Below are 16031 nucleotides of genomic sequence, written 5' to 3' on the forward strand. Positions count from 1 at the left end.
TTTGCAGGTATTTTAAACATCAGCTTGCAAACTTTAATGCTTAAATATAGATTGGTATCTAATTTTCAGGTCTGTAAGAACGTAGTTCATATTTTTTTCAGAGTTAAACATATGCCATATGTCTGCAAACTGCTGATTTTAGATTTTTAGTCTAGAAGCCAGCTGCTGGGAGGATTTCAAACAAACCAACAAATCCTAGGCCAAAAGTGAAACGCACCTGCTTTAGTTATCGTCTGTGAAGAGTGTAAACACCTCCACATTAATTCTTAGTGTCTTAAAACAGAAACAACAACTAACTATACAGTTTTAAAACTAAAAAAAAATGGGACAGCAGAAAAGAGATGTTGAATAGTTCAGTCAGTGTAACTTGGTAAATAGCCATTTGAGGTTAAAGATCACATGCATTTCTTTTTTCATTAGTGACTGTTTAGGAAGCTAAGCAGTGTTTTGCATCAGCCATGTAAACACCAGATAAAGTTTATAACGAAGCTGAGTTTCATCTTTTAAATGAATATTCTGTAGTAACCATTACATCTCTCTGTCTGGCAGACATATTTAGTGTATTCCATATTGGTGAAATTTCTAGGTACCATCTAGGACATGTTTATTGGGAGTTTTAGAGACATGAGTGATCATACCTGCTACTTAGTTATCCAACTTTGCATGCCGATCAAACATTAATATCCCAAAATATCTGGACACGTGATCTATGGGTTTTTTGAGGGGGAGCACTGAGTGTAATTTTAATATTCAATAAATTATAATCAGATACCTAGGTATCCTCTGCTTTGCTGCCTACATACCTAATGTGTTTGTTTTTTTTTTCCATTAAGTCTCATACATCTTTTTGGAAATGTTCTGCTAATTGTAGGTATCTTTCTTTTTTCCAGTGAGGCTATCAGTAGTTGGGAAGCAAGTAACAGAAGGGATTCATTCTTCATTTCTTTGAGTGTGGCTCTTCCTGTTAGGAAGCCCAAGAGGGATTATTATAGGATCACTTGATTTTAAAAAAATCAAAAAAATCTGTAATGTCTGTTTACAAATGGCATCCCAGTGTCTTTGACTGGATCAATCCCCATGAATGCATAAATCTCCTCTTTTTTGCTGCAGTTTTGCCAACAGTTGACTCTACATCTGCCTGTAACGTAATAAATGGTTTTATTGAAACACCTTAAGTAATCATAGTGCAGATTCAGAGCACTGGTCTTTTTTTCCAAGTCAAAGCCCATTCCACTGAGGGAACTTTTTCCTTTTGGTTTATTTTCAGATCACTTGTCATTTCTGCAGTTGCCAAAATATTCCCTAGTGTCTTTTCCTACCTACTCTTTTTTTGGGTGTCACTATCTGCCATAAATTTCTGAGCTACTAATTTAGGCGTTTTAGGTGCTGCAGTATCTTTTTCTGTGTCTGAGATGTCTGCTCAGTTGTAAATATTCCTTCTGTATAATGTGGAAGTTTTTTTTGTTTGTTCTTTTTTTTTAAGTTGAGTTTTAAATGGGAATCCCAGTTTATAGAGACTTTGTCTGGGATCTGCTGTAGTTTTCCCTAGTGTTCTCTTGTGTTTAAGCTGAGGCAGAGACCTCTTGGGAAAACTTCAGCTTGTGACCTTTGGGGGAGGTTTTTGTTTGCTCTCAGACTTTTTTATATTTCAAGTTTTCTATTGATAATGAAATTTCACAATCGGCTCTCTCATTCTGTTAAGGGGCCCAGGAGGAACAAATAACACAGCCTGTATTCTCTCTTCTCTCAGTTCTTTGAGAGAGCTGAGATTTAAAAATGAGTCAAGTTTCTTCCTTTAGGGAGAGGGGTTTATCCTTTTAGCATTTCAGGCAGCCCCTTAAGTCTAATGTTGTATGTCATGTGTTTTTCTGTGTCATTTAAATTAAGTTGGGTCTCTTTCTCCCTCTGGTGTAATAATGCCATGTAGCCCTGCAGTCCTGGCTCTCACTTGTTTCTCTTGCACAAGCATGGGAATTTGATCTCCCAAGTCCACCTCTCCCTTTACTTCCAGAATGTTGAACCCTACAGATCGTTCCTCGGGACCTTAAACTTGGATCAACTCCCTGATATCTGTCTTGATAGCTAATGAGTTGTCTTTGGCTTTGCTGCCCCTACTTTTCTAGCAGCCATTTCTGTGCTTGCAAAGAGGCCTCTCACATTGTGGGCCCATGGCTCTCCTTAATTAATTTTTTTTCTTTGAACTTTTGGGGTTTGGAGGTTTTTTTTTTTTTTCCTTTGAAGGTCTGCGCTCTACAACCCCATGCTCTATTTTCTAGGGAGAGGCAGTAGGGAGTGGATGAAAGCAGACTAGTTTTGTCCCTTCAGATAGTCTGGATTGCTGCTGTTTACCCCTAATCCCATATTTAACAGAACTGTGATTTGGCTAACCACAGAAATTAGCATTTCTATTGAGATTCAGAGGAAATTGGATATTTTTTGTCATATCAGTGCACTCCTGTGGGAACTGAGTCTTGCCTTGGAGGGTTCTCTAGCATCTGTGACTAATTCAGGACCCTGGCTCATACAATTGGTCATCTTTCCTCACCTAACAGAGCAGTACTGTCCCTCCATCAAGTCCAAATCGGGTCTAAAAGCAGGGTTTGACTTATTTAAATGCAACCAATGGTGGATTCTTTGGACATTTCTTAAATTCTGTAACAGGTTAGATTCAGCTGTTCCCTGTTGGAGGACCCCAGTCTCTAATCCTTGATTTGAGAGTTCGTAGATGTTAGGATTGGAAGGGATTTCAGTAGGTCATCGAGTCCGACCCCCTGCCTTGGGCAGAAAAGAGCACGGGGTGGGGGGTGGATGACCCCAGCTGGGTGCTTGTCCAGTCTCCTCTTGAAGACCCCCAAGATAGGAAGAGCACCACCTCCCTTGGAAGTCCATTCCAGATTCTGGCAACCCTTACTATGAAGAAGTTGTTTCCAATGTCCAGCCTAAACTTGCTCGCCATCAATTTGTGGCCATTGTTCCTACTTACTCCAGGGGGTGCCCTAGTAAATAGAGCATCTCCCATTCCCTGCTGCCCTCCCCTGATGAATTTATAGGCAGCCGCAAGATCTCTTCTCAGCCTTTTCTTGCAAAGGCTGAAGAGATCCAGGTCCCTCAATCTCCCCTTGTAGGTAGGGCCTTGCCTGCAGGCCTCTGACCATATGAATGGCCTCCTCTGAACCCTCTTGAGGTTCTCCGCATCTCTCTTGAAGTGCAGCACCTAAAAGTGGATGCAGTACTGACCAGTGCCACATAGAGGGGAAGCATCACCTCCCTGGACCTGTTCGTCATGCATCTACTAATACATGATAAAATGCAGTTAACCTTGTTGCTCAGTTTGGCACACTGACAACTCGTGTTCACCTTGGAGTCAACGATGACTCCAAGATCCCTTTCCACTGCTGTGCTGCTGAGAAGGTCGTCCCCCCACCTGTAAGTGTGTTGGTGGTTCTTTTTGCCCAGATGCAGCACTTTGCACTTGTCTTTGTTGAACTGCATCCTATTTTGTTCTGCCCATTTTTCCAACCTGTCCAGATCCACCTGTCCATTCCCTGTCCTCTGGTGTGTTAACTTTGCTCCATAATTTGGTATCATCCGTGAACCTGGACAGGGTGCTCTCCATGCCCTTGCCAAGTCACTGATGAAGATACTGAATAGCACCGGTTCAAGGACTGAGCCTCGCGGGACTCCGCTGCCCACATCTTTCTCTGTAGATATTGACCCGTCCACCACCACTCTGTGGGTGCGACCCCTAAGCCAATTTGCCACCCACCTGACCGTGTAATCATCTATATCATAGCTTGTCAGTTTGTTTATGAGAACAGAATGAGATACCGTATCGTTAAAACTCTTCAATTTTCTGTGCCTGAAGTACCAAGCCCCATCCCTCTGACAGTCCTCCTCCTGACAGCTTCTCCCACTGCTCTCACCCCAGGGATTTTGTAAGACAGCTTCTTGCAGTGATCTGTTTCCTAGATACCTTTTGCTTGCAAGTCTTATCTCTGCCAAGCTTTTTTTTTTCCAGAACTTCTTGTTCGTGGATTTGGTGTGCTGTGGCTGAACTGGTTCTTCCTTTTTTATCTCGGGGCATTGCATGAGCCTTCTTCATGACAAGTTTCCTTGGCTTTACCAGCAGTTCTTTTGAACAGTTCCCACCTGCAGCACTCTCCCAACAGGTATAGTCGCTGCTCTCAGGATTAGCTCTCCATGTCCGAGCAACTCCTCCTGTACAGTTCCTTGGTCTGATAGTGGACAGTGCCCTTTTCAGGTCTCTGCAGGGCTCCCCTTTAACCCCTGCTCTGCTGGCAGGCTGCACTCTGAGGACTCTGGTCTTAAAGGGGCTGCCCTGCTTTCTAGTAACAGGGCTAGGGTTCCCTGTTACACTCCTACATAGCTGTAGTTGGTACTCCATGCCATGCGTCTGTGCCTGTGCCTCGAATGGGAGGGAAACGGAGTAGTGATTGTAGTCTGCTTTGCTGGAGTAGAGTAGAATGAGCAGAATAACAGTCTGGGATGTAGGTTTCAAAAAGCTAAGTCGGGACACCAGGGTCATGTCACTTAATCACATCATATTCTTTCAGATCTAAGATAATTGCGTTTTTAGCCACACTGAAAATCCACTGCATTTCTTTTTCATACTTAGTGTTGCAGAGTATGCCCAATCTTTTTATATTGATTTGGTACTGAATTCCTCTCCAAAGTTGCGCATTTCGCTTTTGCTAAATTACTTGGATGCAATAATTTTGCTTGGGTTTAAAAGACTGGGACCAAGCAGATTTGGGGATTTACTTGAGTGGCTAGTGTTCTAAGCAGATAGGATTTGTAGACTTCGCATAGGATCCCCCGAAAAAATGCAAGCAATCATTTATTTTGTCAGATAAGAGACTTTGAGATCTCAAACAGGTTATTCAGCATATGGAAACTTTATTCTCATTTTGTTTTGAAAGAAAATAATATTGATTATTAAAGCCAGTTATTTCTAAATCGGTGAAATAAATTGCACAGCCCCAGACTCGCCCTCAGCTCCCAATGCTGCTGCACTGCCCTGGTTCCTGAGAGGAGTTAAGCCATAGGAAAGCATACAGGTATTCATTTTCCTAGGTTGGAGTGGAGTTGATTTTCCTCCTTTTGGAACCACCATTTTTGGTCCAGGAGAAGCAGCATAAATAAAAGCTTTTACACTTTGGCCATTGTGTCTAGACACTATTGCTGGCAGTCATGCTAGCTCCACATCACAGGGTTAACCAGAACTAAGGATGCCTATAGACATGCTTTTGCATTCTAATTACAGTGGTCCCGTGTCACCTCACCGTCGCATGTATTAATCCCTTGCGTGTTTTGAAAGGTCTGCGGGGGTGCTTTATTTAAACCTTGTTGAATGAGCTTTAGATAAAGCGTCCCACAGCCATTTTGAAATGTGAGGGGGCTTAATACATGTGACAGCGAGCCGTTTTAATTGGAGTGGCTGTCCAGAACCCGCTGTAATTAGAACAGCCTCCTCACCCCTGAGCATGTGTGTAGGCTGCCTAAATGACTTGTGGCCTGGTCCTGTTCTCCATCTCTGCTTTAACTCTGGTGCTGTTTCTTAATTTTGGTAATTCCTTTAGGCCAATATAACAGCTGCATTTTTCCTTTTAAATGATTATTTGCACAGTTAATTCCGTATTGGGTGGAGCTTGGATACATATTTCCCATACTCTTTTCCCTTAAGACTAATATGTGAGATTTTAATTTTAACTGCTGTGTTTTAGTAAACTGATGTTTAGCTGCACTTTAAATTCTGTCTAGATTGGAAATGTTCAGTTTCCCACCAATAGATCTTGTTTTATGAGCCACTCCGTTTGTTTCTAAACAAGATACTTATATCCAAATAAAATACATATTTAAATATTCCCAGAACGGCTTTGTTTGGAAACAACTTGAGTAGTTGGCAGTATCGCTGGAGAAGAAGGAAGTTTCTGATGCAAGCAACCTTGATCTAAATAACCTAAAAGTCTGAATATTCTGCTGAAGTGAATTCAAGAAAGTTTACAATTGATCATGACTGACTCCTGCGCCAGGAGTTAGAAAGCAGGGGGAATGTTTCTTCCCAACGTATCTGACCTCCAAGTAAATGAGAACATGGATATTTATAACATGATATGACTCTCTAGAAGTGCAAGGCTAGCAGTTGTTGGATGCATTGTAAATCTTTTTTTTTCTTTCATGTTTTAGTTACGTATATGGAGTGTTTGCCTCTGTCTTGATTTTTCTTCTTTTCCCCGTTAGAAAAAAAACAAAACAATAAAAACACTGGGGGGGATGCATCATATCTACAGACCACAGTTAGTGCTCCCTTTTAAAATATTATTGAAACAAGGTGTATCCTCATCTGGGATGGTATGTTTGTTTGAAACGCATATCCCCAAGCCCGGCCCCTGCACACACTCCTACAAAGAGGGGGAGAGAACAGATATATGGCAGTCGAAACCGCGGTCTGATACTGCAATGCTTTCTGCAATACTCGAGATCTGATGTGCAATCTCTCCCTCCATCTTGGGAAAAGAGCACAAAGACCCATCAAAAACAACTTGTTAGGTTTGTTTCTTAATATGTTGATCGCTTGAGTCCTTAGTTTACTGAAGTCCTGCCATGTAATAGGTTGCTGTCCTTCCTGCTGTTCCAGCCGTGGGAGGTGATTCAAGATCTGCTTCTCTGTGTTCGATTTTGTAGGTCTGGCTCAGTGTGCTGAACTGTGCTGGCAGCTGAGAGGGGAAGCCGGGAAGAGGCAAGTTCCTGGTGCAAAGGTTGCTCTGCAGCATAACATAGGCCTTGGCGGGGCTGTAGTTGTCACCCTGTACAGAATGGGGTTCCCTGAAGCAGCAGGGTAAGCTTGTCTTATTTGTCTGTATAAATCTGTGCCTCCCTGATGTGTGAGCATGTAGCGTTGCACTGTAACGCAGGCGACATTTTGCTCGAGTACATTGTATTGTAGCTTGTCAGATCCTGATCATGGTGTGGTTTGAGGTTCTGCACTCTGAAACCAGAATGTGCACTGGATGACGTTTTAATGTATTTATTTTTGCACATTTTAGTGTCATTTCATTACCTTATTTAAATAGTCTGCTTAGACTTTTATGCTCTCTAGCAACGTGAGGAAATACAGGTCTGAAGGAAACCCCTGGCTCAGCCTTTAGGTGCAGCTGTTCACTTTGCCTTCAGTGAAAAATTTTCATTTAGTTTCTGCATTAGTTTAGAAGGCTACTTGTATTTTCTGAATTGTGTTCTTGCATGAGCCTCCATGTCCACAGATCCCAACTAAATTAGTCAGAAAAGGGATCTGCAAAGCTGGTACTGATATCCTATAACTAAAATAAATCCAGATATTTAGAGACTGCAATTTAAATTGCCATAAAGCAGCACAAAAGCTATAAATTTAATGCTTCTGCACTTCAAAACTGCATGGACAAGACTGCACTCCTCTAGACTGCATGGACAAGAAATGCATTTTAAACTGTTGAAATAACAAGTTCTAGTTCCTTGGTACAACGGTCAGTAACCAGAGATTTCTGTCAGATATTTTGTATTTTAATAATTTTTTAAGGCTTATTTGGATGTAAAATATAGAATAAAACAAAAATAACTGCCGACACTTTCTGGACAAGTGATAGTCTAAGATTATTTTCACTGAGTACACCCAAGTGTCATACTTTAACCAGCAAGACCCTGCAGTTCTTATTTAAGGGACTTTTGTCATTGACTTCACTGAGGCCAGGATTGCATCCCTCACTGCAGAGACGTGCTTGTATTTCAAAGTCCAGGAAGTATAAGGTTCATTAGTGCTTTTTGAAATCTTTAAGTGAGAAAGGATTAATAATATTCAGTAGAGCTCTTGTATACTTTTGTGGATAGGAAGTTATCCCATGGCTTTAGTAACTAATGTATGTAGAATATTTGCTCTTGTTGTTCCTGCTTACTTGCAAGAACATTCCCCTTTGAAAAAAGTATTATAGATACCAAATAGCTTTATTAAAGAACCATGTTCTTTCAACAGAGAGAGAATTTGAATTATTGGCTTGTGAGAGTCTTTATTCAAGGGAGATAAGCTACAGAATTTCTTAATTAAGTAAACAAGAATTAAGAGCAAGATGTATACATTAATCAAACTACCCAGAAATCCATTTACATTGGTATATTTTTCCTGTCCCATGATCTATGGACAAAGGCATGGTGAAAAAAGGCAACTGAAGGGGAGGGGGGGAATGCAGTAAACAATTTGAGGAACTCCTGACACAGGTGATCACGGCCAAGAATTTAGAAAGATTAAAAAATAGGAAATCAAACGATCAGAATGAACAGCCTTTATTTTTGTGTGCCTACTGGTTAGGGTCATGAAGAAATTCCCCCATTTTGTAATATACATGGCTGTACTCATTGTGGCAGTCTTAAACCTTCCTGTGTCTTATCCAGCCTTGGCTAGTGGTATGCCATACTCTTGTTGTACTGCAACACTGCAGCTGTGGCATTATAGTAACAGGCCAAAATGTTTTTGTTTCAGAATCTTTTGTGGTCGTATAATATAGTTTTAAAATGCTGATCTTCATGGAGGCTGTGATTGAAATAGATTAGTCTGTTAAGTACACACACCCAAAGAGGGAGACCAGGAATACTTTCCTCTCTTGGTTCTTAATATGGTTTTGCAATGTAGTTAAATTGCAAACTAATTACACTAAGTCACTTTAGGGAGGGGAGTGGTGGCTGAAACAAAGTTTCATTTTCATTAATGTGGAGACTTGAAAAGCTGAAAATAAAAACAAAAACATTATACAAGGCAACTGGTGGCCTGGTGTTCTTGGCAGTGTTTGATCCCTTTTATCAATCTGCCAGAGTTCAGTCACCTTTAGGCTACTTTGCAGGAGGTATCTATTTGTGTTTGCCCAGGGTGTTGGTTAACCTTTGCAGTACTTAACAAGGATTTTTAGTAAAAGCAGGCAGAGTTGCTATCTTAATATTTATGTTTACATTTGATTTAATTTATAGACGCCCAGAAGATCTGGCAGTGGGCATCAGTAAAGCAACACAAGAAATGGTTTACGTATTGCCCTTTTTTTTACATCCTTTTATCTGTTTTGTCTTCCTAAATGTCAGGCTCTTTGAAGGCAGGCATGTCTTTCAAGATATGTTAGTATGGGTATGCTCTCCTTGTGTGTGGATATGGCATCCTGGGGTGACCATATGTCCTCTTGCCTTGTTCCCGCACAGTGGAGGTGGTGCCCGCCTGCCTGGTGCACTGTGCCACGCCACCTCCTTGCCAGACTACGGCCTGGGACTTTTGACCAATCGGCCAGGACCAGCCTACAGAATCCAGGACTGTCCCAGTTAAACTGGGATGTATGGTCACCCTATTCTTAAGCAAAGTATAGCAAACAAAGTGTGGACAGCTGTTGCTCTCTGCCTTTTATGTAACTTTCTTCCACAGGCTCGGCATGCCAGAGATTAGCCTAGTGAAGAACTGCACTTCTTTGACGTTTACGTCGTTTGGTTATGCAACTGTGGTGCAACTGGTTGCATAACTGGGGGAAAGGTAGCTGCACTTCATGGTTGGAAACAGCCTAATTGGGATTTTTATTTCACAATGGTGTAAAAAGCACTGATTTTAAAAAGTCATTTTAAAATGTGTTATGATTAGTGGCTTTATTAATGAGTTTCTCTGGAAATGCATCCAGATAATAAGAGCACAACTTTAGGCAGGCTTGAAGTGACTTGATAAACGGAAATATGGGCTTTAAGGCTTGTCTGTTTTAATCTCCCCCTGCTATACAGTTAGCTTAATAAGATATCACCAAAAAGTCCCTGCCTCTAGGAAAACGCAATGCATTTATTATAATCCTAATAATGCAGCATCTTATAATAGGCTATACATTTGGCTTCATCCACTCTACAAAGCCTCCCAAGTAAAAGATGCCTTTTTGGCACAGCTTTACACTTGTCCACATCCAATTTGATCTTGCCTGTAAAACCCTGACTTTTTGTCAGTAAGAGAAAACAACCTGCCTGAAGGGCATGTCATCTCTAGCAACAATCTCATAATAGCACTACCTTTTAACAGTTGTAATATCTGGCAGTTTTGAACTCTACTGCTAGAGGATCCCAGTGCCTGTCCTTTCCCATCTTTTAAAATCTCTGTCATGTTTTCAGCATGCCTGTCTCCTTTCTAGCCCATCTCTTCAGAGCTCTGTGCAGCGATAGAGCACCAGCTAAACCTCCTGCTGTTTTCTGAGCCTGGAAAAAATTTCTGGATGTCTTTGGCCTTTGGGGAGAAGGGGCTGCACACTCCCAGCTGCAGCATAACAGTAGAAACGAAGGGATTCCATGCTGACATTGCAGAAAGGATGGGAAAGCTTGCAGATGAGCAGAGAGGAGAAACCTTAAAATGGGGAGCAACTTGTGAGGCTGCAGTACAGGCAGTCCTCGACTTGCAACGTTTTGAGTTGCAACGTTTCGTACTTACAAGTTTATAAATTGACACCCTGTTTCAACTTTATGACGTTAGCTTCGACTTTACAACACTTGATCCGATTGATGTTCTCTGCGTCGCTCATTTCCCTGGAGAACATCTGTCCAAGCTTCCTTGGACGCTTTCTTTAAGAAAGCAGATGAGACTCCAGAAAAACCTGCAGCTAGGACTCCTGAGAAGGCTCCAGCCAACAACCCTTCAAAAAGTCCAACCAAGAGCCCTTCAAAAAGTCCAGCAAAGTCACCTCAAAAGAAGTCCTTCCAAATCAATATGATTGCTATTTACAATATAAATGCATTAATGTAGCTATATTACTCATCTACAATTGATCGAGTACAAAATTCTGGGGTATTTTTGGTGAAAATAGGGTATCGGGCCTTGGTTCAAGATCTAATCCCCCATTAACATTGTTTCTTATGAGAAAATTGGTTCCAAGTTGCAACATTTCAACTTAAGATGCGGTTTTCAGGAACCAATTGTCGTAAGTCCAAGGACTGCCTGTATTACAAAGAAGGACTTGGGGCTTATAGTGTGTCACAAGCTGAATGTCAGTAGCGGTTTAATTGCTCTGTGGGGGAAAAGGCTGAGAGGCATACTGGGGTGTACTAACAGGCAGGCCATGTGCAAGTGACAGGAAACAGTCCTTTTTCCTTTTTCCACATTGATGAGACTGACACCCAGATTACAAGTTACCTTGTTGGTAGGTTACTGATAAAAGAGGCAGAAACAAGTCTACAGCCCAAACTTTTATTTGCTTGCACCCGAAAATGTAAAACTAAACATTTATCCCAAAGTCTACATTGTGCTGTTGTGGGTAGCCAGATGCATGTGTAGAAATGCCCTAAGCGTTGGGTGCTTTCAGAAGTGCCTGGCGCTGCAACGCGTGCAGTTGTATAAGCGGCAAAATGTGTCAGCGCCAAGAAAATGGTGGTGGCGCACTTTTGAACTAAAACACATCGGAGGTGCTTTAGTTCGAAAGTGCCCTGCTGCCATTTTCTGCGTGCTGATGTGCGTTTTGCCATTTACACAACTGCATGTGGCACAGCGCAGTTTGCCTTCACTTTTATGCAGAGCAGACTCAATTAATCAAGTCTGTTCCGAAGTGACAGACCTCCAGTGCAGCGTGGGACAGAAAAGTATGTGTATAAATGCCCATCGGTTCTCACCTATACTGGCTGGGGAAATTTAAGAGATGGGAAGTGGGTGGCACACAGATTGGCAGCATGCCTTTTTGAATTTGCTGAGTTCTCCAAATCGCCTTCCAGCCTATACCCAATATTTATAGATGGCTGGTTTTAATATTTTAATAAATGATCTCTGGTTTTATTTAATTTTTTTTGTTTTACTGAAACTTTGGGAACAGGACTGAACCAGATCCCTTGTGAACTTGGAAGTTGTCAGTTAGTTGGGATTTATATCCTTGGAAAAGTGGGTGGGTTTCTTATTGTGATCTAATCTTTTCCAGCATTGTGGATTGCCTGTCCTGCTTCTTCCCTACCTTACTTTATGGTCTTCTCTGACAAGGCTGTTTTTGTTTTTACAAACTGTCTAAGCATTTTAACAAAAATATATGTATTACAGCAAAATAACATCTAATACATATGGTTACATCAATCACTACTACTGCTGTTTTAAGATAAAGCTATGATATTGCTTATATGGATTATTTTTAATGGATGGTCTTTCCTTCCTTGAGTTCTTTTCTTGTCCCTGTGAGATGAGTGCTTTTAACTTGAGTCACTTGCTCCAGGAGGTACAAGTGTCAGCTGGCATTAGCACACCTTGGCCATTTGCTAACATGGCTGCTCTTTTACTCAAATGTTTTCTAGTGTGGCTGCTCTGTCTCAAGCTACAGTAGCTCAAGAGGAGTTGACTCTAGTCTAGACAGGTTTGTTCTTCATTGTCTAAAAGTTAAGTGAGTCAAATGAGGGGTTTTCTCTTCTCTCATTTCAGCAACCACCGCATCCAGGCTATTCCCACCAGAGCACTTGTTGACGGATTTAAAGCACATCTCGTCTTCAAAGAGATTGAAAAGAAACTTGAAGAGGTATGTAACCTCACTTCATTTCTTTAAAAAGCATCTTAAAGGACAATTTAACTTATTTCAGTTGTACTTTGTGCTTAGAGGCTGGAATTCTGCCTTTAATTCACTCCTTAAATCCTTGTCATGCTTATTGCGTTTTCATATCGGTTAACAACTTAAGTAAGTGATAAGTTAAAGATAAAATGTAGATTTCCTCTGAATGAATGTTCCAGCTACCATTAAAGCCATATTTTATTGAGATTTAGATGGATTTGCTATATATTTATTAAAATGAGGACTTTAGTAGGAAGGAATCCTTTCCAGGCAACGGTTACCAATTTTTGCTGAACTTCAGCATATTTTAAAATGGAAAGTAGGTTTCCTTTGTATGTCTACCAAAAGGATAAGTTTTATATGGGACATGGAAGAAACTGGTTGCCATTAGTTGAGTGGGGGAGGTAGGGAGGCTGCCTTGGTGTAGGGGCAGGGATTTGCCTTTTTCTTTTTTTGGACCTGGGTAAAAGAGCTCTGTCTGTCTCAAGGCTGGGAGCTGTTTCCACTCCCCCTCTTCCTTTTCACTCTGTTAATCTGCTGCCCCAGCAAGTGTTGGTGGGACTCTGGGAAGCTCCTAACACCTCAGCTGAAGTGATGACAGTAGTGGCAGCAACCTTGCAGACTTAAATCATCATCTCTTTAGCCCTGATGACTTGTTTATTACCTGCTCAATCCTGCAGGCTGATGTGCAACCCTTCATCAAAGCACTGAAATATCTCAAAGATGTGTCTTGCTGTTCATTACTGCTATGAACTTTGTAATGGATTCAATTGCCCAGAATTGCGTTCACCAGAGAAGCTTTCTTACTTTCTCCTGGCTGGGTGGGGAGGTAGGGAGAGAAGTACTCTTCCCCCAGCGTGACTTCTGGTGTATTTAAGGCAAAGAATAAATGTCTCATTACAGAAGAACAAAGTAGTAAAATAAAGTTTCCAGTTACTTGTGGAAACGGCTTTGGTATTTCTTGGATTGGTTTTGCTTAAATAGATTTCTTGCCTTTGGCGAACTCTTGAATCTGTGTTCTGAATCTTGTAATTGCACCAAACACCTGATATTAATCTCTTCCTGGAACCTCTGGTGCATGTGTGGGGTAAACCACTCCTCTGAATTAAATGTTGCCTTTGAAATAATAGGAATACAGATTTATATGCATGTACAAATCAAAGTGGTCTAACTTTAGTATTAATATTTAAATCAATTAAATTGGTATTACATTAAGTCATTATTAAATCATGATTATTATTAGATCATTATTTATAGGAAAGTGTGGGTTTTTTTGGGGTTTTTTTTTTTCTTCCACTAAAATTAAGTTTTAATTTGCAGAAACGGCAAAAAATCTCTTTATACATGAAACACACAGAGGGTAAAATGAGTTAGAGATTTTGCTCAGTTCAAAACTTTCAGGTTGATTTTTTTTTTTGTCTTTTTAAAACTGTACCTCATTATAGCTGATGAATGTACATAGCTACCTAATTACTGTTAGTAAGTCTCAGCATTTTTTCTTGTTTGCTGCTTGCTTCTTGCTATGACAATAGGGAGGGATCATATGACCTGCAAATTGAAAGCAAGAAGTACAGAACAAGCTGTTGTTGTCTTTAAAAAACAATTGTTGTTTATAAAGAATTAGTATTTTCCTGTCCACTAATATAATATGGTCTCGTTGGCATCCCATGTGTTCCATTTGTTTTGTTTTAGTTTTGCTTTTTGAAATGCAGAGGGCTTGCAAGTGGTTATCTGAGAGTGGATTTACTTAACCTTTTTTCATTAAAAAAAAAAACAAAAAACTTTTCTATATGCTTGGAGATGTTAAGCCCTAAAAAATAGGGAATGACTACCTTAAGTATAGCAACTGTGTTTCCATTGATCTTAAAATTAATGGATTTTTCACTTTTTGAAAAGTACCATATGCATTATATTACTTTGTATGAAGCTTAGCAGAATAATAGAAAGGTTTGTTTACTGTACCCTAATATATCATTATAAATAAAATTATTTAGAAATTGTGCCAGGACAGATTAACTGAAAGGAATGATTTGTCCCGTAAATGTTCTTGTCCATAATTGTTACAGGAAGGAGAAAAATTTGTCAAGAAAATTGGTGGTGTTTTTGCCTTCAAAGTAAAAGATGGTCCTGGCGGTAAAGAAGCAACTTGGATCGTAGATGTGAAAAATGGGAAAGGTTCTGTGGACATTAATTCAGGTCAGCCCTGATACTTTTCTGTTGTGATACATCTTTTCATTTTGATTTGCTATGTTGTATCAAAAGAAGCTATCAAACCCCTGAAGGTTTAGTACAAAATATGAACTTGCTTAGTTAAAATGGGAATGAACTGCGCTGTTATAGTCACCAACCATCTCTGAAGTTGTTTTTAAATTTCCATTGTAGGGCAAAGATTCATTGTTTTTTGTCAAGTTTGTTTTTCCTATTTCCCATTATTTTAAAATGTTGGCTCTTTTCAAAGGTTTCGCGGTTTAAATATGTAATAATTGAAGAGCCTGAATAGTGCCGTATAACTTGGGGAGGAACTAACTCCCACAAAATCCCTGCAAGCAAGCTAAAGAAGTATGGGTTGGATGAATGGACTGTAATGTTGATAGAAAACTGGCTGGATTGTCAGGCTCAAAGGCTTGATGTCTAGTTGGCAGCCAGTACCAAGTGGACCGCCCCAAGGGTCAGTCATGGAGCCAGTTTTGTTCAACATGGAAGATGGGATGGAGCGCACCCTTAGGAAGTTGGCAGATGACACCAAGCTAGGGGGAGTAAGAGAGAGGCTTGGAGGTAGGGCTAGGTTCCAGAGAGACCTTGGAAGATTGGACCAAAAGAAATCTCATGAGGTTCAACAATGAGAAGTTTAAAGTCTTGCACTTAGGACAGAAGAATCCCACGCACTAGTACAGGCTTGGGACCGAATGGCTAAGCAGCAGCTCTTCAGAAAAGGACCTGGGGTTTACAGTGGACAATAAGCTGAACGTGAGCCAACAGTGTGCCTTTGTTGTGAAGAAGGCTAACAGCGTACTGGGCTGCGTGTTGCCAGCAGATCAAAGGAAGTGATTGTTCCCCGCTGTTTGGCACTGGTGAGGCCACATCTGGAGTACTGTGTCCAATGTTGTCCACATCCTTTCTGTAGTGGGAGGCCCACATGGGAAAGAGCCCAGCAGAGGGCAATGAAAATGGCTAGGGGCTGGAAACATGGCTTATGAGGAGAAGCTGAGGGAACTGGGCTTACTTGGTCTCAAGAAAAGAAGACTGAGGGGGAGATTTAATAGCAGCCTTCAACTCCCTGAAGTGGGGTTCAAAAGAGGATGGAGCTAGACTGTTCTTAGTGGTGGGCCAGTATGTATACACTGCCTTTATTTCCCAAATCCAGTGAAACAGGATAAAATTTGGCCATCTAGGTACTTTCCTAGCTATCAACTAAAGTAGGCATTGATTTCAAGTTCCATGTAAAAGTACATGGATTAGGGAAAG

The 16031-nt window shown here is 40.8% G+C and overlaps 1 protein-coding gene across 4 annotated transcripts in view; it reads left to right on the forward strand.

Annotated features, from left to right (window-relative positions):
* The window catches only part of SCP2 (sterol carrier protein 2), a 47720-nt gene that overhangs the window by 23765 nt on the left and 7924 nt on the right, over window positions 1-16031 (forward strand). Inside the window, exons 11-14 of one of the 4 annotated variants that reach the window (XR_003094558.1) lie at window positions 6706-6859; window positions 9013-9067; window positions 12443-12536; window positions 14633-14762. Coding sequence is in view for 3 of the 4 variants with exons in the window: in XM_025206665.1 (XP_025062450.1) it covers window positions 6706-6859; window positions 12443-12536; window positions 14633-14762 (378 nt within the window). In the remaining variant the exon portion in view is untranslated. Of the gene's footprint in view, window positions 1-6705; window positions 6860-9012; window positions 9068-12442; window positions 12538-14632; window positions 14763-16031 lie in introns of those variants that run through there. The other 3 variants (XM_025206665.1, XM_025206667.1, XM_014520918.2) reach the window with 3 other exon arrangements.

Source organism: Alligator sinensis, unplaced genomic scaffold, assembly GCF_000455745.1.
Source record: "Alligator sinensis unplaced genomic scaffold, ASM45574v1 scaffold172_1, whole genome shotgun sequence".
Classification (NCBI taxonomy): domain Eukaryota; kingdom Metazoa; phylum Chordata; order Crocodylia; family Alligatoridae; genus Alligator; species Alligator sinensis.